This window comes from Calypte anna, chromosome 1 (genome assembly GCF_003957555.1).
Source record: "Calypte anna isolate BGI_N300 chromosome 1, bCalAnn1_v1.p, whole genome shotgun sequence".
NCBI lineage: Eukaryota > Metazoa > Chordata > Aves > Apodiformes > Trochilidae > Calypte > Calypte anna.
In genome coordinates this window covers 85,452,613-85,478,828 of record NC_044244.1, presented here as the reverse complement: position 1 = coordinate 85,478,828, position 26,216 = coordinate 85,452,613, and the positions used below count along the sequence as shown (strand labels likewise).

The 26,216-nt window shown below is 39.8% G+C and overlaps 1 protein-coding gene across 1 annotated transcript; it reads right to left on the bottom strand.

Annotated features, from left to right (window-relative positions):
• Nucleotides 1-14,557: 14,557 nt before the first annotated feature.
• CD86 (CD86 molecule) lies at nucleotides 14,558-23,936 on the bottom strand. Its single transcript, XM_008505453.2, has 7 exons — nucleotides 23,865-23,936; nucleotides 23,690-23,764; nucleotides 23,506-23,555; nucleotides 21,921-22,259; nucleotides 17,454-17,765; nucleotides 15,269-15,403; nucleotides 14,558-14,577 (listed from the first exon to the last, which is right to left on the bottom strand). The coding sequence occupies exons 2-7, from the start codon at nucleotides 23,755-23,757 to the stop codon at nucleotides 14,558-14,560; spliced, it is 924 nt and encodes a 307-aa protein (XP_008503675.2). The 5' UTR covers nucleotides 23,758-23,764; nucleotides 23,865-23,936.
• Between the last annotated feature and the right edge of the window lie 2,280 nt (nucleotides 23,937-26,216).

Here is a 26,216-nt window from a genome sequence, read left to right as displayed (position 1 = left end):
TAAAAGAAATTATTTACAGGATACAGAGCTTGACAACAGCAATGTCTGGCATATTTTGTCCAATATACTGAAAATCACTGCTCAAAATTCAAATTCATTTTATGCTTTTAAGTGCTGACACATCTGTTCGTTTGCCCTCATCAGGTTGGGATGGAGCTAGAAATAGCACAGTACTTTAGAGATAGATCACATTGTCCTTGCAATATTTCAGACCTTGGAACTGAAATATGAAGTGGTTCTTCCTTTGATCTAGAAAGCGTGAGTTACACCTAGAGTACCAAAGCGATCTAGAGTAAAGGGCATGATGGAATGTATTCATTTTGCCAATATCTGTGATTTTAAATGAACCTCACCAAACATAAGCAGATGTTTGAGAAACAGGCAAATTTATTGGAAAAAGCCCTAATAAGAACTGCTTTAGAAGAGTGTCTGATTTGCAGTATCTGGATAGGCATCAGTGATATGAAAAACATAGAGAAAGATTACAGAGGAGTCTCCAGCAACTTTCTATTTCTGTGAAGATCCAGTTTTTAAATGTGTCTTCTTCCTGAAGTGCCAGAAAGACCCCAAGCTTATCCAACATAGTGAAAGGAAATTCTGTGGGAAATAATCTGTGGCAAAAAATAGATTTGGGAGAGTTGAAACTGTTCTGCAGATTTTGAAACCCACTTTTTCCATTAGAGCTTCTGAATATTTTAAACCTTTTAAAAAACAAATATTGGAAACAAAACAATTTTCCAGTTGAAAAAGGCTTCATTTTGAAAACATTAAATTCAGATATTATTACCATATAATCTTTTTTCCAGACTTTGACTTATGAAAATAGGCGCTTTTTCATTAGCAATGTTGATTTCAAAGAATTAGCTTTTCATAATGGACAATGTTACTTCAGAAAATCCATTACCAGTTTCAGGAAGGACTGTGTTTAAAGGCAGTGCAAAATTCCACTCATGGGGCCCTGGGAGGGCATGCTGCTTGTCAGAAACAAACATACCATCACCTGGTGGTAACTAGCTTTTATTCAACAGCTGCTAAAAGGTACAGGTCAGCAAGACCAACAGAGAAAAAAAAAGGTGCTGATGCAGGTATACTGAGTAGGAGGCCTGACCATATAAGTAAGATGAGGAGATGATAACATGAAGTTGTTGGGGCTTTTTTGGTTGGGGGTTTTTTATAGGGGCTGGAATTACTGGTGGTACCAATTAGCAAAGTGATAATGCACACAGGGAAGCATGTTTTCGAAAAAATTTTTTTACTGTAAGGGTGACAGAGCCCTGGAACAGGCTGCCCAGGGAGGTTGTGGAGTCTCCTTCACTGGAGACATTCAAAACCCGCTTGGACACGTTCCTGCGCGATGTACTCTAGGTGGCCCTGCTCTGGCAGGGGGGGTTGGACTAGATGATCTTTCGAGGTCCCTTCCAACCCCTAGGATTCTATGATTCTATGATTCTATGTTCTCTGTGGCTGCAAATGAGGCAAGAAATCCTTTACATGTCAATCTGTCTATTTCTATATAGAGCCCAGCAGGGTAAAGATCAAACATTCCTGATCAGCTTAGTAACCTGGTCCTACTGCCTACTAACAGCTTCCAGGTACTTCCCACCAGATGTATCTGCACTGTTCTGCTGATGCAATTAATTTCCTTAGGTGGCTGGGAAGCAAGCAACGACAGAAGGATTACTATGGAAAATCTATTGATGCTGCTGTGTACTGACTCCACAGGTACAATGGTCTAGGATCCAGAAGCCATGGAAATTGCAATAGCTGGTTTAAGATATGCAGTTATTAATAAAAGATTAAGTATTCTTGTTTGGATGGGTGACAAGGAGGGATATTTGCTCTAGATAGCACAAAGGCATATTATAACAAGAATGCAGGATACTTAATAAATCAATATTTCCTTCAATCCACATTTGCCAAACCACTACTTTCAAGCCTCTGACTTGACTTGTTTCCTCCACTGTGCTCTTTTTCCCTTGCACATCAAAGTCTGTTCAGGTTCTAAACCTGCTTGTTATCCATTTGCCATTCAGAAACATCTACAACCTTTTTTAACCTGGCTCAAGCATAGCCCAGAATGTGGACTTCCTGTTGGGAAAGGGTCTTGTATTGACTGAGATCAGTTGTTGAGTGGTTTGCTCAACAAGGAAGAATGGCCTTGTGGATCAAGCAACAGCTCTCAGGAGATCAGATTCTGTACCTTGCTCTTTCAAAGCCTTCTTGGATGGCTTCAGTCAAATTGTTTAATTCTGTGTTTTAGTTCTTACATGCCACAGTGTGACAGCACTTGTCTTCTTCCCTGGGGAATTTCTTGCATGTTGTACTGATGCCTAAGTGTATTTGCAACTTTTCTTTGGAGCTGCTTAGCTCCATTAGGTCAGTTCCAAGCTTACCCTATTGCTGAAAGCTTTCATTTGTGCCAGATTATAAATTGCAGCTAATTACAACAGCCATTTAAATTTTTTCCTATCTACTTTCAAATGCAGAGAATAAGCTTTTTGGAATTTTCAGCTAGACAGTCATCCTTCTAATTTCTTTGAACCATTTGTCTGTAGACAATATTAAACAATTGCTGTGATCCATCTCAGATATTTTGATAGTGAGCTGTTCCTACATAAAAGGAATATTATTCATACAGAACTAGACAATCTTTCAAGTGGCTCCCTAGCTGAAGGCAACAATCTCTCAGATACATTTCCTTGTGGCTGAGACTCCACTGCAGGAGTCTCATTCTTGGGATGTGTTACCATAGCAGAGTCTCCTGCAAAACCACCGAGGGACAGCTCTGGGTCAAATCTCTCAGTTCTCCATTTTCATGTGGGGGTTTGGCTGCAGGGGAAAAGTTGTTAAAAGTAAGGGTCCACAACACCAGTAACTTGGGTTTTATTCTCGCCAGGGACATTGTAGAGAAAAAGCTATAATTTTTTCTAAGAATTAAGGGTGGCAGACTCCTCCTCTGGTCTGTGAATGAAGAAACTTATTTAGTTTAAAAAAAAAATAATAATTCCGAAACAAAATGCATCTTAATAATTTTTGCTTTATGAGACATCACACAAGTTGTTTTATTGTACATTAGGCTGGAGGACTACCAGGGCAACCACATTTCTCTCTCACTGAAAATAAATTCTGCCTAGCATTCTGCTGCAGATGTTTCTGAACTGAGTGGAGCTTCAAGCAAACATCTTTTCTCATTCCCATGTTAAGTAGCAGGAAACACCCACAAGTCCAAATATGCAAACTCACACAGGTAAGTTCTTTTCTTGATGCTGGTCTAGGCATACTTATCAGAAAGGTAAGGGATAAGGCTGTGATGTTTCTATAGCTTCAGAGCATGATTTATGTAGGATTGGTTCCAGGGCCTGTTATATTTTCTGGTGCAAAGTTTCAGAATTTAGACTTTCTCACAGATCTTCTTAAGTCAGTTAAGAGTGGCTTTATCACTCAGCTGCTTAATCACATCAGCTGCTTCCAGCTTTCAGAATGAGGACTTGAATAAGCATGTTCCTCTTCAGTAATAGAGATTTTGATTAATCAGTTGGAGAAGACCACTGGAAAAACAGGTCTGATTAACCTGCATTCTCTACCATGTGTGTACTGTCACTCACTTTTACCTGACACTGCATTTCTACCAGCTATATTTGACTACTTGCTAAAATAAAAGTAATGGATCTTCCCACTGAATGCCAAGTACGCATTCACTATCAGTACTGCCCTAATACACTAAGGGATGTCAGGTTTTTTTCTTATTTTCTTTCACTTAACTACTGTGAAGATCCTGATGCACTAAGGGCACCTACCTAACCCTATTCAGAAATTTTCATCAGCAGCTTCAAGGAGTCTCAATTTTTTTTTCACTGAGCATCTTTGCAGAGAGATCACTGAAGTCTGTGCTGTTTTATTAATCTTTTCAAATAAAGAGCATTTTAGCTGTAGTTACATCATCTGGAAGAGCTAGGAAGGCAAAGACCAGTTACCTGCCATCCAACATACTGTATTTGTTGACATTCTTATTAGAGGTTATTTAAGAAGTGCACCTGAATCAAGAAATTTACTTCAGTGGATATTTTTCTTGCATATGTTTTGAAGCATATTGTGCAATTTGGCTTCCAGGAGAATTTTTATTCTCATATTAGTGGGACAAAGTCCATGGAAAGTTCAAAGACTTTTGTTTCTAAGACAGAGACTTAAGAGCTGGTGAGATCCGCAAGAGACTGTTACTTTGATTTGTTCAGTTATCTAAAGTGAAAGCTAGAAAAAAGATGCTCCTACTGCAATCTGTCTATCAGCTGCAACAGTTCAAATGATATTGATGGCTTTCTTCCAGAATATTTTGTATTCTTGGAATTTGTAGAGCTGCTGCTGGGACTGGAAGCAGGGAGCAGTCCCTATTATTTTTTTTCTTTCCTGCACTTGTGAGAGAGAGTAAGGAGAGTAAAGAAAAAGGAGTGGTGTTTTAAAGTACTTTTTAGATATTGCCAAGGTGAAAACTTCAGTTAATATTGCTTATATAGCCAGAGTATTAATCTAGACAAAGTATCTAAGAGAAGGTCAGTAATAAGCAAGTAAATTTTTTAATATAAAGCCAATAAATAATTTCTCCAAGACTTCAAATCCCATATGCTCCTCAATTTACCCCCTAAAATGTCCAGGGAAAGCAAAAGTTGGCTGCTAAAGAATCAGTACTTACTTCTCTCTGGCAGAGCCATTATCTCCTTTGCTTGCCAGCAATGCCATAAGGATGTGGTACCACATCATGAAGATGCTGAGGTCACCAGGGAACATGGTAAAACAGTGCTTTGCAAAATGTCACTGTGACAACCCTACCCAGCTTCACACTTTATCAGTACTGCTCTACATTGCACACTGGGGGTCATTATGGGTGTGTGATAAAAGTGATGCTGGAGCTCTGCCTTACTATGACACCTACCTAAATGCTTGGAAACTGTCAGAGATGCATGTGAGGGAATGGATTTTCATGTCTCAGATGGCTGATAGTCTACTGTATGGAGTGCTAATGCAAACTGAAATACAACACTTCTTGGGTTTTTTCACCATTATGCCATGTAAGGACTCTTTAGAGGGCTTTTTCTTGTCTGACCTTTCTCTTAGCAATATTGCTCAATTCCATTCTTTTAATATTATTATATATTTTTTAAATTGTACTTATTCACACCAGTAACATACTCAGGAAATACAACTGATGGAGAAGAGTATACATAATGGAGCCATGATGCTATGTAGCTTAAAAAACACTGTACTTATATCCAGATGTATCTAATGACACGTTAGGTAGTAGAATCTATCAAACCAAAACTAACAGGCATCTATTCACTGGTATCTATTCAGTCTCTTAATGTTTCCCCTTTTGATCAGTTGAAACCCTTCCATAAAGAAAATTCAGTGTAAATAAGTCTTTAGGTATTAATAACAAAATACCTACAGACTTTTAAAAATCCTCTTGAAGTTACAGAAAATAATTTGCAAAATGGTCTTCAGAAGCTGGGGAGGGCAAATAATTAAAGTTAAAAAAAGAATTATTTTGACATATACTATGTGTTCTCATGGTGGCCCTTATTTTGTCTGGATTGTATAGTACTGACACTATTCAAATTAAAAGCTTTGTATGCTTTTGAGTATTTTTTCCCATTTTTTACAATTCTTTTTTTTATAATTTTCCTTTTGAGAGTAAGAACATACTTTAAATCATTAACATTTTCCCTGTGAGAAAAACTACTTTCTATCAGCTGAATTTTTTTATCTGCAGGGTTTGTAAGTTTCAGGAAAAAAGAACTTCTCTCTCTAAAGAGTGTCTGTCTGTCTCCGATGTGTTATCATCCAGATTCTCAATGGCCTGTAGAAATTCCATTCTCCCTGTTGCATTCAGTTGTCTGAATATCTCTTTTCTTTCCAACATGCTAAAATTTAATTTCCCCTCTTTTCTAAACCTCAGTATTGTTGTCCAATGGATTCTTTTCTGCCTGGACTGCCTTACAATTCTGTCCACACTGAATAAACCACCTTTTCTTTGTATTTTCTGAATACCTTCCAATTTTACATGAAAAGTTCCCACAATGTGAGCGGAACAAATTGCAAGGAATTTGTTGAGAGTAAGCTAGCCTTATGGGACTGGTCATGAGCCAGGCCTGAGAAGAAGAGATGTCAAGAAAACCACAACATAACATTAGAGACTGTCAGAGTGAATTAATAAATTGTCAGCTGCTGATCTCCAAAAGTGCCAGCTGCTGCTGGGGAAAAGGTGAAAAGAGTCCCATTAGTACAGAGGGAGATGTTAATGAGATTATTTCTGTACCTGTAGTTCATGACAGAAGAGTGACCTGGTGGCAAACAAGGCTGATGTTTTCTGGGGCTGCATCAACCCCAGCATTGCCAGTGGGCTGAGTGAGGGGAGCAACTCCACACCTTTTTACTCAGCACTTCTTAGACTACATCTAGAATAGCGCAGTCAGCCTTGGGCTCCTCAGAAAGATCTGGATAAACTGGAGCAAGTTTGGTGGGAGATTGTCCAGTCGGTGATGGGGCTGGACCACTTGGAGCTCTGAGGAGAGGGCGTACGTGCTCACTTTGTTTAGCAAGGGGAAGAGATACCAAACTGCATCTTTCTAACCCTGCAAGGAGGTTACTGAGGGCTCTTCACAGCAGTGCGAGGTGGGAGCATGGGAGATGACATTAAGTAGGTAAGTTCTAGCCGAGTGCAAGGAAACACATTTTATCTGCGAGGACAGTCGAGCAGTAGTAGACCAAGTCCCTCTGCAAGGCTGCACTGCTTCCATCCTCAAAGGTTTTCAAGACCTGACCGGACAGCTCGGTACGGTCTCAGAGCCGAACCAGTTTGGAGCTGGATGGTGGACCGGAGACCTCACATCCTCTGTCAGACACTTCCTCAGCCGACGCAGCCCTGCCAGGCAGCTCTGAGGGGAGCTGCCCATTGCGGGATGCCCGGCCGGCCAGTGGCAGGGGGGAGGGGGACACGCAGCAGCCGCCAGGGGGCAGGCGAGGCGCGTGCTTGGCTGCCCAACGGCCGCCGGGTTGGGCTGCGCCGCCCCGGCTGCTCCCAACGGTCGCAACGGTGGCTGCGCTTCTCTGCACCCTCTTCTTCGTCTTCTCTCTCTCTCTCTCTCTCTCTCTCTCTCTCTCTCTCTCTCTCTTTTTTTTTTTTTTTTTTTTTTTTTGTGGTATCGAAAAGGGTACCGGGGGCCTTTCCCCGACCAAAGGCCGGCGGAGGTCGTAGCTCGGGCCATTCCCCTTCCTGTCAGGGAGGGTTGGTGAGTGGGAAGCGAGGTCTGATTGGGAGCCTGTGGATGCTACTGGTCAAGCGTTCGGGAAAAGCAAAGGAGATGAAAGAGGGAATAAAGAGCCAGGCCCAGTGGTCTGACTAGGGACAGTTACTGTAAGATCTGATAACATTTTTTTCCTCAGTGAGGTACTGCTGCTGTGGGTGTGAGTGTTGGGTTCTGGAGAGGCTACTTACAGTCAGCCTTCTGAAACTCCCATGCAGATGAATGTGCAGGATGTGGTACCCCAGCATGTAGTTTTCTGCTCGCTTTTTGCCAATGAAGGGAAAAGAGTTATAAAAACCGATAGGATGAGACAGGTCTGTGCCATGGTTTCCAGATCTGGTTTCTGAGATCAAAGAGCTGCTTTATATTAGGGGAGGCTCTTGATTTGTCAATGTGTTAATGCTGGTACAGCATTTTGGTATTACGCTTGATAAAACCTACTCTGTTCTTGTACTGCAGTTGGTTTTTTTACATTTTCTGTTATGGGTGTATACAAATTATCGAACGACTTAACAACCGACCCAGTTTAAAAAAAACCCAAACAAATGCATAGTCCTTATAATGTAATTGAATTTCTATACAGGTTTGGATCTGCAGCCTAGTTTTCACTCCTAGTTTTCCCTCCTAACCTGTTTTGCTATGATTTCAAAGATGTTAAGCAATACCTTTACCATTCAAATATAGTGATCATCTGTATCTGTAGCTGAACTAAAGCAGAAGAAGGAATTAGTTATTATTGAGAGGTTTGTTATTTTGAATGATCTTTTCCAATACGTCTGGACGAAGCTGACTGGCCATAGGATCTGTCGTTATCCATCATCGTAATTCTGCCAGTTTCAGCCAATCCAATCTGACAAAACCTCATCTGAGACAGTCTCCAAACAATAGTTGTAGAGCAGATCTTGCACAACATACCAGACACAGAAAGAAGATCTCTGAAGAAAGATCTCAGAGTGTTAGAGTCTGGCTCTGCTACGTCTGATAGGAAAAGCTTGATTTCTACTGCAATCACAATATGCTCTGCTGCAAGAGGCGACTTGAATAGTGGAAACCGTGAACACTGATCATTCTCTCAAGGAGCTATCTAGTGATGAGTATCTTGTTTTCTTTCCTTGGGTTTGTCTTGGCTTTAGAGTCTCTTGCTAGGTGTCATAATTTTTCTCCCTCTAATATTTATTTTTACATCAGTTCCTTTCTATTACATAGTACAAAACTTTATTATATGTTGGCTCTTTCAGATACATTCCAGAAACCTGCTTACTTTGCTTCTTTTGACTTGTCACCTTCCCATGCAGCAGCTCATGCAGGAACCTGAGAAGTTGCAAAGCAGCTTTGTAGAAACACACCTGGGGGTCCTGCTGGACACCAAGCTGAACATGATCCAGCTCCATATCCTTGTGGCAAAGGCATTGAATGGTATCCTGGGCTTCATTAGGAGGAGTGTTGCCAGCAGTTCGAGGGAGGTGATCCTTCTCCTCTACTTGGCAAGGCACTGGTGAGGCCACACCTGTAGCACTCTGTAGTACTTCTGGGCTCCCCAGTACAACAGTCACTCAGTAAGAAGGATCTCTCACATCTTCCTTATGTAACCAGTCATTCCAAGTTGGAATGCTGGACAGATTAATTAGGTCCTTTCTCCACTTTCTTCATCATCTACACAGGTTCAGTTCCTAAACTTCACACTGTAAACTTGCTTGCTGGTGCCTTGGTCATTTTGGTCACTATTTTTCTAATAAAAGTAGTGTATTTAACAATGCAGGGTAAAGAAGTACAATCCCTCCTCTGCTTCTGTGTCATAGTCCCATTTTCATACCTGCAAGGATTGAATTAGCTTTCTCAGGTGTGAAACAGACTGTAGTTCTGGCAAACCAAAAGGCAAGTGAAAGCTGTTTCCATGGTATATCTTGAGACCCTTTCTCAGATTCTGTAATACTTGTAGGAGAGAGGGAGGGTGAAGATTAAAATGGTGTAAAAGAGCGTTTTTGAGGTGGTAGAGAGGTTCTCAGTTTTGAACACACTTAAAAGGGACCACTAACAGCAATAGAACTAGGATGAGAAAAACTGTAGAAAAATATTTCAAAACAAACTAGTTATGTTTTTCATTTAACATGTATGCTTCAGAACAGGGTGGGCAATATGATTCAACAGCTGTCCAGGTATGTACAACTGCAATTTGACCTCACCTCATCTTTCCACTTTTCCTAGTTCTATGTCCTTTTGAAGAATAATAAGCATTGCTTATTAGGAATGGGTGGCTAAGCATAATTTTATGATTTGCATATGATTTTGTTTTAAAAGGTATATTAACAAAGGCAGTGGACAAAAAGTCTCACCATAGAGCACACACCAAGTGCAGGAAAAATTGATCTTGCATATCTGCCATAAAATTCACAAGTATGCAAGGATGCATGGCAAGGCAAGGATTTTGAGAGTATTTGAGAGATTTCAGGACTTCTGTGCAGAAACTCTCCTTGCTGTTGGTGGCTGGGGAATAGCCTTCCCCAGAAGGCAACAGGCAGACAACTGCCAGAGCCTTTTATTTCCTGGGATCTGTGAAACAGGGTCTTGTGCCCAAGCTCTGCACTTGATGCATGTGCATTTCCTGTTGAAGCCAGCCTGGTTTGTCACTCTTTTCTTTACACTGTCTCAGCCTTCATCCATTTCCCCTCTCTTTCTCTTCTTTCATCAGTTTTTTTTTTCAATCAGACTGTGGTTCTTCTGTTGAGAACCCTCTAGTAGCCCATCCTCAGATAAGAAAATGTCTTCCTTAGACCTTTCACTGCCCTAGCACCCTCCCAGTGCAGAAGATGGAAAAGCAAATAGAGAACAGTTATAAATTATGACAGCCCAGTGTTCCAGTGTTGATAAGTATTTTGTGTATATTTTTTTCTGCTTTTTTCCTTCTGAGTTTGATAAGGAAAAAGAATTTGAAGCCAAAACTTAGAGGTCATACACACAAGAACTATATTTCTTTCATAAAATTGCCATATTTATGCAGTCAAATGTAACCTCCAGTAGCAAATAATTAATCTGAAGAGGGAAAAGTCCACTTAGGCATGTTTTCCCTGAGATGGTTTGTTAATTATAATCTCTTCAGAAGTGACCATAGTATACAGCAAATGCAACTCTTCACTGTCTCCTCATCAGGCAACCATAGGAAAGTATTGCTTGTTGCAGTAACACTGGCTGACATTAAGAAATCCACAGCAAAACTAACTGACTTTCCTCTTCACTAATGACCTGGATGATGCAAGTGAGTGTACCCTACTGGTTTAAAGATGATAGAAAACTGGGAGGAGTGGCACACCAGAGAGTTGTGCTGCCATCCAGAGGGATCTCAAGAAGCTGGAGAAATGAGCAGAGAGGAACCTCAAAGGGAAATTCAAAGTCCTTCACCTTGTGAGGAATAACCCCACACACTGGCACAAACCATCTGGAAAGCACATTCCAGAAAAGGACATGGATGGCCTAGTGGACTAGTTGAAGATGAGGCAGCAGTGCGCCCTCGTGGCAAAGGAGGCCAACAGTATCAGGGCTGCATCAGGGAAAGCATTGCCAGCAGGATGAGGGAGGTGATCCTTCTCCTCAGCACTGGTGAGGCCCCATCTGGAATCCTATGTCCAGTTTTGGATTCACCAGTACAAGAGAGACATGGACATACTCGAGAGAGTCCAGCAAAGAACCACAAAGACGATTAAAGGACTAGAGCATCTCTGGGCTGAGAAGGGGCTGACTGACTTGGGACTTTTCAGCCTGGAAAAGAGAAGCCTCAGACATATCTCATTAGTGTGTATAAATCCCTGAAGAAATGCTGTGAAAAACAGAGTCAGGCTCTCTTCAGTGGCGCCCAGTGACAGGATGAGATGCAGTTGCCACAAACTGAAACCTAGGAGGTTCCCTCTGAATACAAGGAAAGCCTTTTTGGTCACCTGTGAAGGGTGACCAAACACTGGAGCAGGTTGCTCAGAAGGGTCACACAGTCTCCCTTCTCAGAGGTAATCCAGAAGCTGTCTGGATGTGGACCTGGGCACCTTGCTCCAAAGGACCCTGTAGAGCAGGGGCTTTGAACTGAGTGATCTCCCCAGGTCTGTTTGAACATTAATTTCTCTGTAATTCAGTGCTGGTTAACTGAAGCAATCTATCATGACTTGGAGTCTGATGAGAGGATTTTACCTCTGGGCATTGGATACTGTTTTAACAGTTTTCTTTTCTTTGTTAGTATTTTCTGAACTTTATAATTTTATGCCCAAAAATAAAGGAATGGTGTTTTTAAGGGAAGGTATGCTGTGGTATGCAGTGGGTGGCTGCTTGTTTGTTTGCTTGCCATGTTTATAGAGTCACTAAATGACTGGAGGCAAAGAAAAAACTACAGAATAGGTGAGGAGATATCCTGGAAATCTGAATGTATTCATATGGAGGACAAAAATGCCAGCACATCAGCTAATGCTTTTCTTATGCCTTGCTGCTGTGCTCATTAGATCTGCTAGTGCAGAGGATTAGTGCATTTTAACAGATAGAGACAAACTAACATTTTCCCTGAAGTCCATCGGCTTTTTTCCCCCTTAACTGTCTTCAGATGCAGGAAAGAATTAGAGTTCTTTTTAAGAGCAAGTAAAGATGAGTTAGAGAAATTGATCAGGTAATAGAAGGAGGTTGGCAGGCTAAAGTAGACGGATGGCAAGGGAGAGAAACAAACAACTTCAGTAATTAGGAACAAATTAAGGATGAAAGGGAGCTATGAAAAGGTAAACCTAACCCACCATCTCACTTTTTCCAGTAGTTACAGTTGCTGATAGTGATAGTAGGCAGTGTACCAGGGTGAAAATGCCTGTCAGAGGTACTAAGACATAGTGCAAAACCTGTTCATTTCCATGTGCTAGGAATTTATTTATTAATTTATTAAGGGTAAGGGAATATGCTAGAGAAGGACTCTTGAGTCCTAGCATGGATTTCCAGATACCTTATTCATTGTGGAGGAACTGGTTATTGTTTTTCTCCTAGTGACAAATATGACAAGTTGGTAAAGGTTTTTTTCCTTAGTGTATAAAGATGACAATATAAACAGCACATTAGTATTTAGTAAGACAATTTAGTTACAAGACTGTAACTTAGTAATGCTTAGAAATTAATACTTAGTAATACTTAGTTAATTTAGTTACAAGACTGTGAGTTCAAGACTGTATGTGTACACGTGTGAATCTAGTCACAGGGAAGACCCACAAGGCTTCTTGTTTGAGTAGGAGCGAAGTAGGGTTTAGCTGTTGTTCTGACGACCTCAGTGTTATTGTGGCTTTAGGGTGGATGACTTGAGTGGGAAGGAAAAATTATGAACAAAATGAACCAAACCCCAGCACATGTTTAAAAAAGCAAGACAGATGATACACATCTAATGAGTATCTTTGGTTTAGTATACCTCATAGTTTAACACATGCTTTTTTAAGCAACCAAATATTGATCAAAAGTCAGATAAGATTGTGTGACCCACTGGAGATATATTTTACAACCTGCAGCACAGAATCAAAAGGCCAAATTTTCAGACAGGGATTTTGTATCTTGTCTTTGAGGTGTATAGGTCAATAAATCAAGGAGGTATGCATACATAGAGTTGTGCACATATATCTCTCTCCATGAATGAACATACAAAACCTTCAGTTGTGCCATTCTAGTCACTGCAGCAATATCTTTTTTATTCATTTGCTTCCAAGAAATAATTCTGGGAGTGTTTCCTCCTTGGGAACAGCAAATGGGGGTGTTCCCCAATAGACTGCTTTAATGGCTGGAGAATAAAACACCAACACAGAAAAAGACATACATGTTAATAAGTCACTAAATGTATTTTATAGCAAATGCAAACTTTTACATAAAAATAAAACCTTGAACTTTTAATAAAACATTAATAATATTAATCTAAATTAAAATATTTGGAAGGTTAGTGTAACAGCTTAATAAACTGACTCCCAAATGGTTTAGCTAACTCAGAGGACATGTACATTTTGTCACACACTTGAAAATGGAGTAAAAATTGAGGTGGAATTTAGTGACTCAACATCATTTAACAGAAAAAATATCTGTATCCGGCAGAAACTGTCGAGAATTTATGTCCTCAGACTGCAACCCTGAGCTGAAATTTGTCTTGAGAATGTGATGCTAATGACCCTGCTATTGCTGAAAATGTCAGACCTACAAACACAATCAAAACCTCAGAAGAATTTTGTCTCAATTCTGCTGCATTTTTCCTCCTGAGTGATGTCAGTGCTGTTGAAGAACATAAAGTGCAGAGCTCATTGGAAGGATGGAGAACTGTCATATTTTGAATGAAATGGAGAACCTTGTCAGAAAGGTAAAACAAACTACTTCCCTGTAGCTGAGCATACCTTAGTGTACAGATTGCTCTGTCTTCCAGGTTTGAAGCAAAATTAAGAAGGGAAGAACACAGTCAACCAAATTTGAACATGACCTACTAATATAATGTGTTTTTGTTATCTACTTAGCTTAGTTTTCTGTATTTAGATTTATAAACATATGAGTGATAACTGAACTGCTTTCATTTTCTATTCCTGTATCCACCTGAGCAACTAGTACTGCATCCTGTCAGGACACAAACAAAAATGTGGAGTTAATAACTGGGCATATTAAGCTTGGGATAGTAGTAAAAAAAAAATTGTAGTGAGAAATTATGTTTAAAGCAAATCTCTCCTTAAGATGATTTTGAGTTTCAAATGCCAGACTTGCATGACTTTTCTCAGAAGGTGAAGAAATCCCTCAAGTTCCTCTTTCTGCTGTGAAGTTTTACAAGAAAATTACTGGTAGAAAGCCAGGCTGGCTCAGCCAAAAGTGGCTTTGGCTCATGATTAATAGCCTCCCTCAGATCATGTTTCTGGTGATGGTTACAATTCAAATATTGTAACCTCTTTCTCCTTCTGAGACATTCCCTCCTGTAGCCTATGCAGCTTTGCTTTCCTCATTGGCTCTCAATATATTAAAATGTCACAGTGTGTAATGAAAGATACAACAAAAAGATAGTCATGCAGAGGCAGAGCATCGTATTTCCTACCATTCTGGAGCAAAAATAAAAGCAGAGAACACTGGACAGTGGATTTAAGCCATCAGACAAAAATGTTGCATGTTGTTCTGCATGTGGGGATGGTTCTTATTTTGGCAGAGCATCAAAGAATATGAGACCTCAGGCCTTGCTATGTGCAGACATGATTCCCAGTCTGTAGTCTGGCTGATGGCCTTGGTTTCAAATTGGATAGCTTCTATACTGCTAGACTGACACCTGAAACAGATGAATATGTGATTTACAAAAAAATTAAGAAATAGGAGCTGATAAAGATTTGACAGTAAATGCATGGTTGTCTTAGGATTTGGAGAAAGAATGAGGTGGGGATCAGGACCCTTATTAGGACTGACTATGAGGAATGTAATTCCATCTTGCTACAAGGAAGGATAGACTGATGTCAACATGAGGATCCTGCCAGCGCAGAATAAAACCTGGAGTGCTGAGACTTCATCTTGGAACAAGACAGAGAAATGCAACACAAAGATCAAATTCTGTCACAAGTTCAAGATGATTCTTCCAGTCTAGTGTTAGGAAGCCTTTTGTGGAACAATGCCTTGTATCCTTCAGCTCTCATGACAGAGATACTTACACTTGACAGAAGCCTCATCTCATCCCAAAGTGCAATGATTTTAGGATTCAAATCTACCAGTAAACTGTAGACAACAATAAAGAGGAAATTGCAGGAAAAAAAGCTAAGCTGGTGCCATAGCAGTCTCAGAGAGCACAAAGAAGAAGGTGACGTAGACAAGTCAGACAAAAGATGTTTTGATTTACTGCTGGATGGACTAAGTTGTTACAGGAACTAAATAGTCCAAGGAAATTTAGCATGAAACCCAACTTCCTGTCAGCAGCTTGAATGTAGGTAAAGGAATGATTACAAAAAACCCACAAAAAACAAATAACTTACTCTGGCTGGTAGATGATATATTTCTGTTCTTCTTCAGTATCACAAAACCCAGAAGAAGTGTGATCAGTATAATCACAGCTATAAGTGAACCAAAGAAATCAATCTTCACTTGTTCCATGTCTTTTATCTCTATTTCTGAATAAGAAAACAGAGGAGTTACATGCAGCGAAGATTTAATTTGGTGACAATTAGCATAATCTATTCCAAAGTTACTTGAATTAGAAGTTTAGGGAAAGGTCCTTAGCATTCTTTGTTTTTACAGTTTTTATCAATAAATCAGTAGCCACACTGCTTTATTTCCATTTCCAAGTGCAAGTCTTAGCAGCCACTCCAACAACAAGGCAAAGTACTCCTGCAGTTTGAATAACATGTAAAAGATTAACAACTTGATGAATACGAGAGTCTATGAGGCTGCTACTGTGCTACTACTGCTCCTCTGCTACTGTGCAAGTTGGAAGAACATGGGATATGTTACTACATAGGTATCTCTTGGAAATGATGGTCAAAGCCTAATGAAATGACATAAGGAATGTGAAAGTAGCTGGGAATGCAAAAGAGTTTCCCTCTGCTTCTGGTTATTGTGATTTTGAGGTTTTGGTTGCTAAAGTTACTAACTGATAGAGCTTTAGTTACTGCATGATGTGTGCACAAACTTTTGTTTGTGGTAAGTTCCTAGTTTCTTACCCACCATCGCTTTTTACCAGGTGGCTAGTTTCATAAAGCCAGGGAGGAGAGAAGAATTGAATGGGGAAGAGGAGGATGCAGCACTATAGCTAATATAGCCATGTTAACACCTATGAGAAAGGTGCAGAGCTGTGCAAGCCTCAGAAGACTCTTGCATTGTATTTTAATATTGTTTAGAAATCTTGGAATGTAAGGACATAGGAGGCAGTTTGCCATATGTAGCATTGATGACAACACTTTAGCAAAATTTATATGAAGAAAACTGCACTGTAGAACTTTTTTCAGAGAGCAACAAGCATCTTTTTAAACTGCAGTAGTAAGGTTTATGCCTGTACTACCCTGGTAGGCTTTCCTCAGTACTACCATTTCCTCTTGGCTATTCATGTCAATTGAAGCATAGCTCTCCATCTTCAACATGCCTAAAGGAGATGTGCAAGCCAAATAAAGTTATGATAAAAGTGGGAATTGTCTTTATTTTTATGTGCTTGTATTGTAATTTATGAGCAAAAACATGTCAAAGGATGTTTTAATTTTATTTATCTCTTGTCACAGGAGATAAATAAACACAGCTGTAGTTTAAAGAAAGGGTTAGTCATGTGGAACCCTGATATGCTCCAACAGTAAAGTCTTTTTGAAACTTAGTCCCCAGCTTCTTACATGTTATGTCTGAAAAAAGACACAATCTCAGAGCAAATATAATCACCAAATAGTAATTTTGGAATGCACATTTCATTCTGCCAAATATTATGAAAACCACCAGGAATGCTTCTAAGATTAGTCAAAGTTTTGTGGCCTTTACACTTAAACTCAGTGCAGCCTACTTGGCAGCCTATGGGCCAAATCTGGTCTGAGGGATTCTTCTGTTTAATCTTCTGCCTTTCTCCAGGGCATAATTAAGAATAGCACCTGAACATCAGAAAAAAACTTTTTTAATGTCAGGGTGGTCAAACACTGGACTGGATTGCTGAGAAACGTTGGGAAGTGTCGATCATGGGAGATGTTTAAAACTTAACTGGTTAAGGCCCTGTACAACCTGTTGACAACCTGTTTGAGCAGAGTGGTTGAACTATATGATCTACAGCTGCCTCTTCCATCCTCCACAGTTCTCTGATCTTGTGAAGTGATAGCCTCTCTTAACAGCTAAATATCACCTCTAGAGACTGGTTGCAGACTAATCCAGATATCCATGTTGACTTTTTGCTAGTTCAGCACCATATAGGGAAGGGACAAACAGGGCCGTGTTCTTGATCATACAGCACTAGCCTTCCTTTCTGTGCCCTCTCCTTGCTGTAATAAGACTTTCCATCTGGAAAGGAAAGGAAATTTGGTGCACATGGGTGTTGGTGAATAGGATGGAGAAGGTATGACCTCTGTAAACAACTTCTGCTGCAGCTTAGGGTTTATTCCCTGCCTCGACTATGCTGCTATTTGTGATCAGTTCTACTGCAATGTACCCTGCTCCCACCTGTGCAAAAATCGGAATAGACAAACGAGGACTTACCTATACTTAGTGGCACTGAAACAAGGCTCCCCAGCTGCTCTCCAAGGTGAAGCAAGCAGCTTATATTAGTGAGAGCATTTGTAGGAACTGGGATATCCAGCTTGCTAGTAACATTGTACAGCCTTGTTACAGCATCCTGCGAGACATTCATGTGATACGTAAGCCTGTCTGTTGTGTTTTCATGTGAAATTAGCCAAGTCATCTCCTTGGGCTCTGGATAACCTCCGCTGGAAGAACAGGAAAGATGCAAGTATTCATTGGGTTTTAGTTCCCTGGTGTGTAGCTGTGCTATCTCAGGTTGACTATAGTTGGCTGAAATAGACCAGAGAGAAAACATCGTGAGTCAGAAATACCACATCTTGTGACCATTCCTGCCAGTTATTTAAGATTTTCAGGCACAAGCAAAACTAAACTTGGGACTCTCAAGAAGGGTTTTCTATGTCTTCGGTGTATATGTAGACTTGCTGCTCTTTGTCCTCAGGATGTTTCAAGAACGCAAGTCTGAGCAGACAGACAATGGGGCCTTTAGATCTATTGACACCTTAGATTCATCAAACCTGACCTGCTTTCAGGTCAGTGCTTAAGGATAACATAGGAGTGGGACACAATGCTGCCTACTCCTAACCTCCCGATTATGTAAGGGGAAAGCCACAAACTTCTAACTTGAAATATAGAGGTAAGTTGCAGGTCTAGTACTATAATAGGTAGACATATCCTTGGAATCTGTCACTACTATGAGTAATCATTTTGCAGCATATAAAGTAATTTACTCAACTTGATACTGGGCCTCTCCTATCTCAGCTTGTTATGTGGTAGTGACTACAACACAAGTTCTTTCACTTTGTGTCAATGGATACTCATCCCAGTTAATGAAAAACATATATGTTGCTTTTAAAAAATCAAGTTACCCTGGCAAGAAATTATTAGTGAAACAGGATTCGAAAGAATTATTTAAACATAAAATATGAATGACAAAAGGAAACTTTTAAACAATACTCTCTGTTAAGTAGTCTCCCAGATATTCTCAGTCAGGATTTGTTTGGTTAAAAAGTCATAGTAGAAATAGTAGACTATAATGGGAACATGGACATAATACTGACTGCACATTGGCATACAGCAAATTAAAAAGCCAAATGCTACAAAACCCAAGAAACTGACTCATTGAAAATACTTCATTATTTTAGTTAGTGCCAATAGGGATATAGATAATATGGAACTATTAGAACTATTAGAGAAGGGGAAAATAATTCTTAGAAAAATAAGAGCCTAAGGTGGTCTCACTCTTCTGCACATGCACTCAATATGTTGGATCCAGGCTCTAATCCTTGCCCCAGTGAATTCGTAGCATGAATGTATGAAGAAATACGATGTTTTTATTTGCTCTACCCCAACACAGGGGGTAGGATTTAGCTCAGTCACTTAAATCCCCTAGAGAGTCCTTGGCTATGAATTCAAAATGGTAAAAACCCCACCAGTTTTATGTTCCAAAATTTTGTTTTCTCTCATGGGAGCTCAGCTTCCTCTTTCTCTTCAGGATCTGACTTGCTTACTTGACTGTTCACTCCAGCTTCTGGTCTATAGTATTTATTCTCTCCTTGGCATCGTATAGGCAGGAATGTAATCCACTGCTGTGAAACCTGCCAAATCATCCAGGCGATTTAAGAGTTCCAATCTTATTGACAGGAAATAAGTGGAAATAGTGGAATATACACTGATCAAAGCACTTTTGTTTTTATGGCTTCTGGAACCTCAGTTTACTGACAAGTGATGCTGGTTGCATAGTGTGAGCTATGTATATGTGAGCTATGGATTGTTAACAGAAAAACATGTTTCAGGAAGTTTTTTGTAGCTAAAGATAACAAGTCTTCCAAAGATGTGGGCTTAGATTTAAATACCTAAGAAGACAGCATACCCTTCAAGCCCTTAATATTTTTCTCAACAGCTTAGTCACCCCACCTGGTTTTGTTCTGTTTTCTAATGTGGCAATGTGCATTACTTCTCACTTGCTTCCAGACACTGACTGTTTTTATATCTTCAATAGAACAATAAAAAAATAAATCCAGTATTAATGTGTATTTCAGGTTTCCACACTCTGAAAATAAGATTCTTCTCAGTCTTCTGTGTTACAGTGTAATCAGATTGATCTTTTAATATCTCTAGAAGGACTGTATTCTTTCCAGCATTCAGATAATTCAAGTAGAGCTTTTCTTCATGCTTTTAAAAGTAGGACATAAACTGTTAGTCTCTATTCTGGCATCAGTTTCACTCCCAACACTTTGAATAGCACATATTTTGAAATAGCTTCCCCAGTCTCATCTACTTCCTTTATTGATCCTTATTGATCCATTCAAACAAAGGGCCAGAGACACACTACAGAAGCAGAATTTCCAGTTAGGCTGTTTGTTACTATGGTCCCTACCTTGCCTGTTTTAAGAGCCAAAGCTTTCCATTGTGAAGCCCTCCCTTCTTTCTCAGGAATAATCTGTGTTCATTGTTCTTACAGAAATCATCCTGGTGGTACACAATACCCACAATTATGTCCATTTTAAGTGTGACGTGTCATACTACAAAAAAAAACTATGTATGATATGAGATTCTAATTAAGAAACAGTAGGTAAGCACATGTACATGTCAAATTTGTAATTTTCTTCTAATTAATTTTGAGGCTTTTTTTTTTTTTAATAGGATTTTATACTGCTCCTTCTTTTGGGAGATTATTGAACCATAACTAATTTGGAAGGAACACAGCAGCAAATAGCTTAAAATAGTCTTCTTAATTTAAGCCTTAAAAGGTCTGGTAGATTTTTATTGCCTAAATCTAAGACTTGTATAACATAGTGCTCAGATGTTGGCTATGCTGGTAACTGATTTAACTGCTTGAATTAACTGAATGGTTGATACTAAGCACCTCTTAAATTGGAGGCTTTGATACTGAGGACACATTATGAGGCACAACCTTGCTGAAAATACTTGTGAAGAAAATTCTGGAAGAATCAAAATTAAGAATCTAGGTTTTCTATCTGTGGATCAAGGGAAGACTTGCTGGTAGCACAAAGCTAAGCGGTCTTGGACATCCTGATACTCTGTTTCTGGCTGCTGTTACATGTGGTCTGTTCTTTTTTGAAGAAGTATGCTGAAGCCTGAAAATACCAGTGGAAGTTAAAAGTTGTGATAACTAATGACTAGTATCACACTTCAAGGCATATGTCAAAAGTTACTAGCAAAATAGTTTAAAATAGAAAAACATAGGAAAAATATATTAAGAATAACTAAAATATTAAAAAATATTAGGAAAAGATTGCTTCCTTATTTTCATTTCTCATTGTCATTCTTTGCTGCCTTTTTGTCATTCTTTCCTCCTCTGTCATTCTATGTTGCCTTTTCCTGTGATAACACACAAGAAATCAGGTTGAATTTTTTTCTACACATGCATTTTTTGTTCAGAAGTATTTTCACTCTTCCTTTAACTGAATGTGTGAATTTCTACTCCTCCATATAGGATCTGCTGTTTATTTTCCATGAGATTTATATGATCATAAAATATCTGGGTGTTTGCAGAAATCTTATGTTTCAATTCTAATTTACCACCAATTATGATAACTACTACTACTTTTAATAGAAGGTAGTGCATCAGATGCAAATTAAGAAGTATATTTTCCGGAGTCCTAAAAGCTGTATAGCTTACAGGAGGCAAGAGGAAGAAAACAGAATAGTTTCTATAGTTTTCAGGAAGGAGATTGAGGTGCTGGAGCAGGTCCAAAGGAGGGCAACCAGGCTGGTGAAGGGACTTGAGCACAGATCCTGTGACGTGAGGCTGAGGGAGCTGGGGGTGTTCAGCCTGGAGAAGAAGAGGCTCAGGGGAGACCTCATCGCTCTCTACAACTCCCTGAAAGGAGGGGGTAGCCAGGGGGGGGGTTGGTCTCTTTTGCCAGGCAACTCTCAGCAATACAAGAGGGCACGGTCTTAAGTTGTGCCAGGGGAGGCTTAGGTTGGACATTAGAAAGAATTTCTTTATCGAGAGGGTGATCAGACTTTGGAATGGGCTGCCCAGGGAAGTAGTGGATTCTCCATCCCTGGAGATATTTAAAAAGAGACTGGATGTGGCACTCAGTGCCATGGTCTGGTAACTGCAGCAGTAGTGGACCAAGGGTTGGACTTGATCTCTGAGGTCCCTTCCAACCCAGCCAGTTCTATGATTCTATGATTCTATAAAGTATCATGGGGTGGGAATCAGAAATGATGCAGATCTGAGCAAATTGTTCCCTAATTTTCTACTTCTTCTGCTTCCACCTGAGTACTTTTCATTCAGAGCTGAGGATTTTCTGTTGAGAATTCTTTTATCCATCTTCAGAAATTCTGCTCCAATGCAGCTACAATTTCAGTACCCCATATTCCTGGACTGAACAAAGTGACAGAGAACCCTCTTGAAAAACTCAGACCACATAGTGATTAGAGGACATTACTTACCAATGATGTGCAGTAAGCACTCAGATGTGTGTATGACCTTTGGTGATCCTTTGTTGCTGTGCTGTATAATACATTTATACCGTCCCTCATCCAAAATTTCTGCATATAACAGTTGCAAGGTCCATTTGTCCATATCCATCTTGGTGCGATTTATATATTTAGGACTAAGGTTATCATATTTTTCCTGACCGTAATATATTTCATGCACCACTTCAGTGCCTTTTTGCCAAAAAACTCTTAAATCCCTTACGTCAATTTTCTGAGGGTTTGGAAAACAGCAGGATAGATATGCAGTGTGATTGAGAAATGATTTCACTTGATGGACACTGGCAGCAACACCTTAGACAGAGAGAAGAAATTAAGATTTCCATCAGCTACAAAAAGCACCAAGTATTTGCACTCACAGAGGCAATGCTTAACAACAGTAGCAATGAAACTGCCAGCATTTAGACACAAATTCTCCCATTAGCTACAACAGGACCCATAATTCTTCAAACTGACTCACTTAGTCTTTGGGAGTTCAGATCATAAGACTGTTTCTTATTTTTCTTCCTGTATTTTATTTTCCAAGAAAGGACTACCACATACCATTCTTGTATGTAGAACCCTGAGTGTAGTAAGATTCTGCCACAAAGGAGATAGTTGCAGTTTCTCTTTTTTTTTTTTTTTTTTTTTTTTTTTATGTTGAGTCCATTCTCTTAATAAAATAACACAGCATTGCATTTTTGAAGAAAATGTGACACGCACACTGTAAATGTTGGTGTCTATGGGATATAAGACCATAAAGTCAGAAACAGGTGAACGCTTTCAGTCTCATTGAAGAATCAATGTGAAGTTTAATGATAAATTAAATGTCAGATTAAACTGTTGTGTAATTAATTTAGAGTTTAATGACAGATTAAATGTCAAATATCACCGTTCTGCTCCTGGTCTTGCTAACAGAAATAGTAAACAAACACAATTATGCCTTCAAGCAAAGAAGGCATGAACCATATTATAGAAGGGATGTTTTTTCTCCCATTTTTATCAGTGCATATAGCCATTATTACAGGTGGTGATGGGCTGGGAGAACAGGATTTTCTTGGAATGAGAAATGCAGTCCTCTGTCCCAGAAGATACAAACACCTCTGCTATATTCAAAAGGAGGAGAAGATTTATAGTCTCTCCCCTGGTACAAAGTTTTGTCTGCTCCTCCAGAGCACCAGACTGCAAAATTATCTCCATGGCTGCCTAAAACTCCAATTGTCCCATATCAAACTGTCAGTTCTCAGTTTAATACTGCTCTCCTCTATGATATACAGAGGTGATATACACATATTTTAAAGATAGATTTAAATTGAAAATTTAAGAGTAACATAAATAAGTGTAATGTTAAGATATGAAGTTGAAGAGAGAAACAACTCACTTTTATTTAAGAGTCCCTGCACACAATTTAAATGCATATCATAGAGGCTATCTGACCTTGACTGAGTAATGGAAATGATTAATTGCTACTGAGAAATTAGACTCTTGCGGATGAGGAAGTATCATCTAGTAGGACACAGATAATCAAAACAGTTCTTAAAATTAAAAATTTTACTTTTACCTGGGACAAGTATCATAGCGTAATGGAAGAATATGCAGACCTCCATGATGCTGTAAGAAGGAAGAATAAACGAAATACGTCAGAGGTTGAAAACACTCCAGTGTCTTCTCCGGTACTCCCAAAGAAGTGGTAAAGCAAGAAGAAGTTTCGACAAGAGAGTGACTTTTGGGAAAGTTAATCCCACCTTTTCCTGTGGACTGCTGCAAGGACGTCTGTGTGTGTCACAGCCTTTAGCAACAAGAAGCATGCCATCTCTGACCTGTGGTTTACAGAGAAGGTGATATGGTGTGAAACTGCTACAGACAGGGTATGCCATGGGAGAAACACAGTCTCTTGGGTGCAAAAGACAGGATGAGTACCCAAAACGCCTGGTGTGGAGGAAAGATGAATGGAGAGCATGCTTGGGTCTTGGTTGTATGAGGAAGAATATGGGGGAATTGAAAGTAGAGTTAAAGTAGAATGTGACACAGAAGGAGTTGAGGGAGTGGCATGATGACGTCAGCTACCAAAAGCAACTGTCTGACCTTCAGTTTTGTAACAGGAACATATCCTTCATGAAAGTAAATGATACAGAGAAAATCCTGTATGATTTAAAGAACTGAGACTAAACAGCTCATTATTTGTGGTCAAGAAAACCTGGTGTCTGCTAAGTAAAAAAGAAAAACCGTATGACTCATAAGTCAACAAGTTCTGTGATTGCTTGGGTTCATGAGGTCTAAGGGCCTATAATCCTGTAAACAGCCAAATGGTGAGAGAAGGGCACCTCCATCTGACTGGCCTGTGGCTGCTGGTTTGCACTGTAGCACCATGGGTTTTCCTGTGCCTTTTCCATATATCTGGGAAAAGCCTCCACACCACTCCTGCCAAGGTCCTTCACTCACCTTTAATCCAGAGAATCTTCTTTTGCTGGAGTAAATGTAAAAACTCTTCAGCTCTCACGATACTTAGAAACAGTGAGATTGCTGTCTGCTGCCTTGACTGGTACAGCTTCCTGGTGGTATTCCATTATTTGTCATGTTATATTTTAAGCTGGTACACTGTGGTCTTTACTCCAGGTCACTGGGAGAAAGAGTATCTTCATTTTAATACGGAATTTCCCTCAGCCCACTGACATGCTTTTTGTTTGTGTATTGTAACCTACAGAACTGTGAATGGTATTATTTCCAGATGAGTTTAATCTTCCCTCTCCTAGAAAAGGGGAGAAAGAAGCCCAAGTATCTCAGAGAATATAGGTAATTTTCTTTGTGATTCACCTGTTGTAGAAGGGGAGGAAGGAGGCCTTGAGCAGAATCCTTTGTTTGAAGACAGAGGTCATTCTTTTTCTGCTTCAGCTGCCCTACTACATGGTGCACTTTTATCAGGGGTGTTCCTCCTAGGCTGGGCCCCACTGAATTTAACCATATTACTGGTTGCCTAAATAAAATCGATTGTGCCAAGACACTGAATCACTGAATACTACAGAAACTCTCTCAGCAGTCATATTTTGCTCCTGTGAATAAGAATTTTTGCTTCTAGTCAAGTTTAAAAAAAAAGAAAAAACAACAACAACAACAAAAAAAGGATAGCCCCCCTCTTTTTTCTTTTTTTAATACAGTGCAGGTGGTTAAGAGGAGAAATTTTAAAAAAATTAGCAACTGGAAAAATAAGTGAATTAGAGTGAGTCTATTGCTATATTTAAGTATGTTTTGCAATGACTACCTCAGAGCAGCAAGGAGCAAAACTGGAACTGAAAACAAGAGCAAGAGAAAGAACGAAAACCCAGGCAAACATACAAGACAGCACTCCTTGCCTTTCCTTATGCCGTTGGAGCTGTGAGAAGTCTCAAAGATCCTAAATGATTTCCTGGTTGCTGTCTTCCAGGAGAAGGTATGTTGCTGGAGAGAGCTGCATGAAGGATGCCAGGAGTCTGCAGAGGGGCAAAACCACATCCTCTGCAGAGGGAGGTCACTGAGTGTGACAAGCTGCTTCTCTTGGGTGAGCTGCTTTATAGAGCTGCTAATTATGAATTGAGCCACTACACCTTCAGTACTGCAAGCAGCTTCTCTTTCCCTTTTTTACAAGATGCTTTTAAGCGTAGAATGTAAATCCTTGGAGCCGGTTAACAGAAGACTGAGGGGAGGAAGAATTACATAGTCTCTACTTACACAATTTCTTTGCATACTTACTACAAATTCTATGCTCAAATCTCTTTTATATCTGCAGGCCAAAGATTGGTCATGTCCCAGAATTGTTTAGCAGTCTAAGGGGACTTGGTTAGAGGGGAAAGATAGACTTTGCCTCAGGGTATGGCCTGCTGCTGGCAAACAGTGCAGACCAAACTGCCCTCTGTGGCCATGGCCCAGTGCGTGAGCACTTGGCTCCACTTCAGAGCACTGTGGATCTGTGTATGGGTGTGCAGTTTTTCTGTTCATGTGCTGGCTGCATCCAGCTGTGGAAATGGTACTTTTTCATGATGCCACTGATAACTGATGAGATAGGAGTGGTTTGAAGACCCAGTGCTCAAAAATTTTCTTTGGCATCCAGAATTGCATGAGTCCAGTCCACCAGGAGGTACCCATTTTCCCTTGCTAAATAAGGTTTGCACTGTGTAGCTTGTCTTTCTTGCCTTCTCAGGCTTTGTCAGCCATTTCTGGAGATGTCCCCATGACTCACAATTGCAAATCATGTGTGAAAGTCAGAGATGAAAAATGGAGAAATATATTAATGGGAAT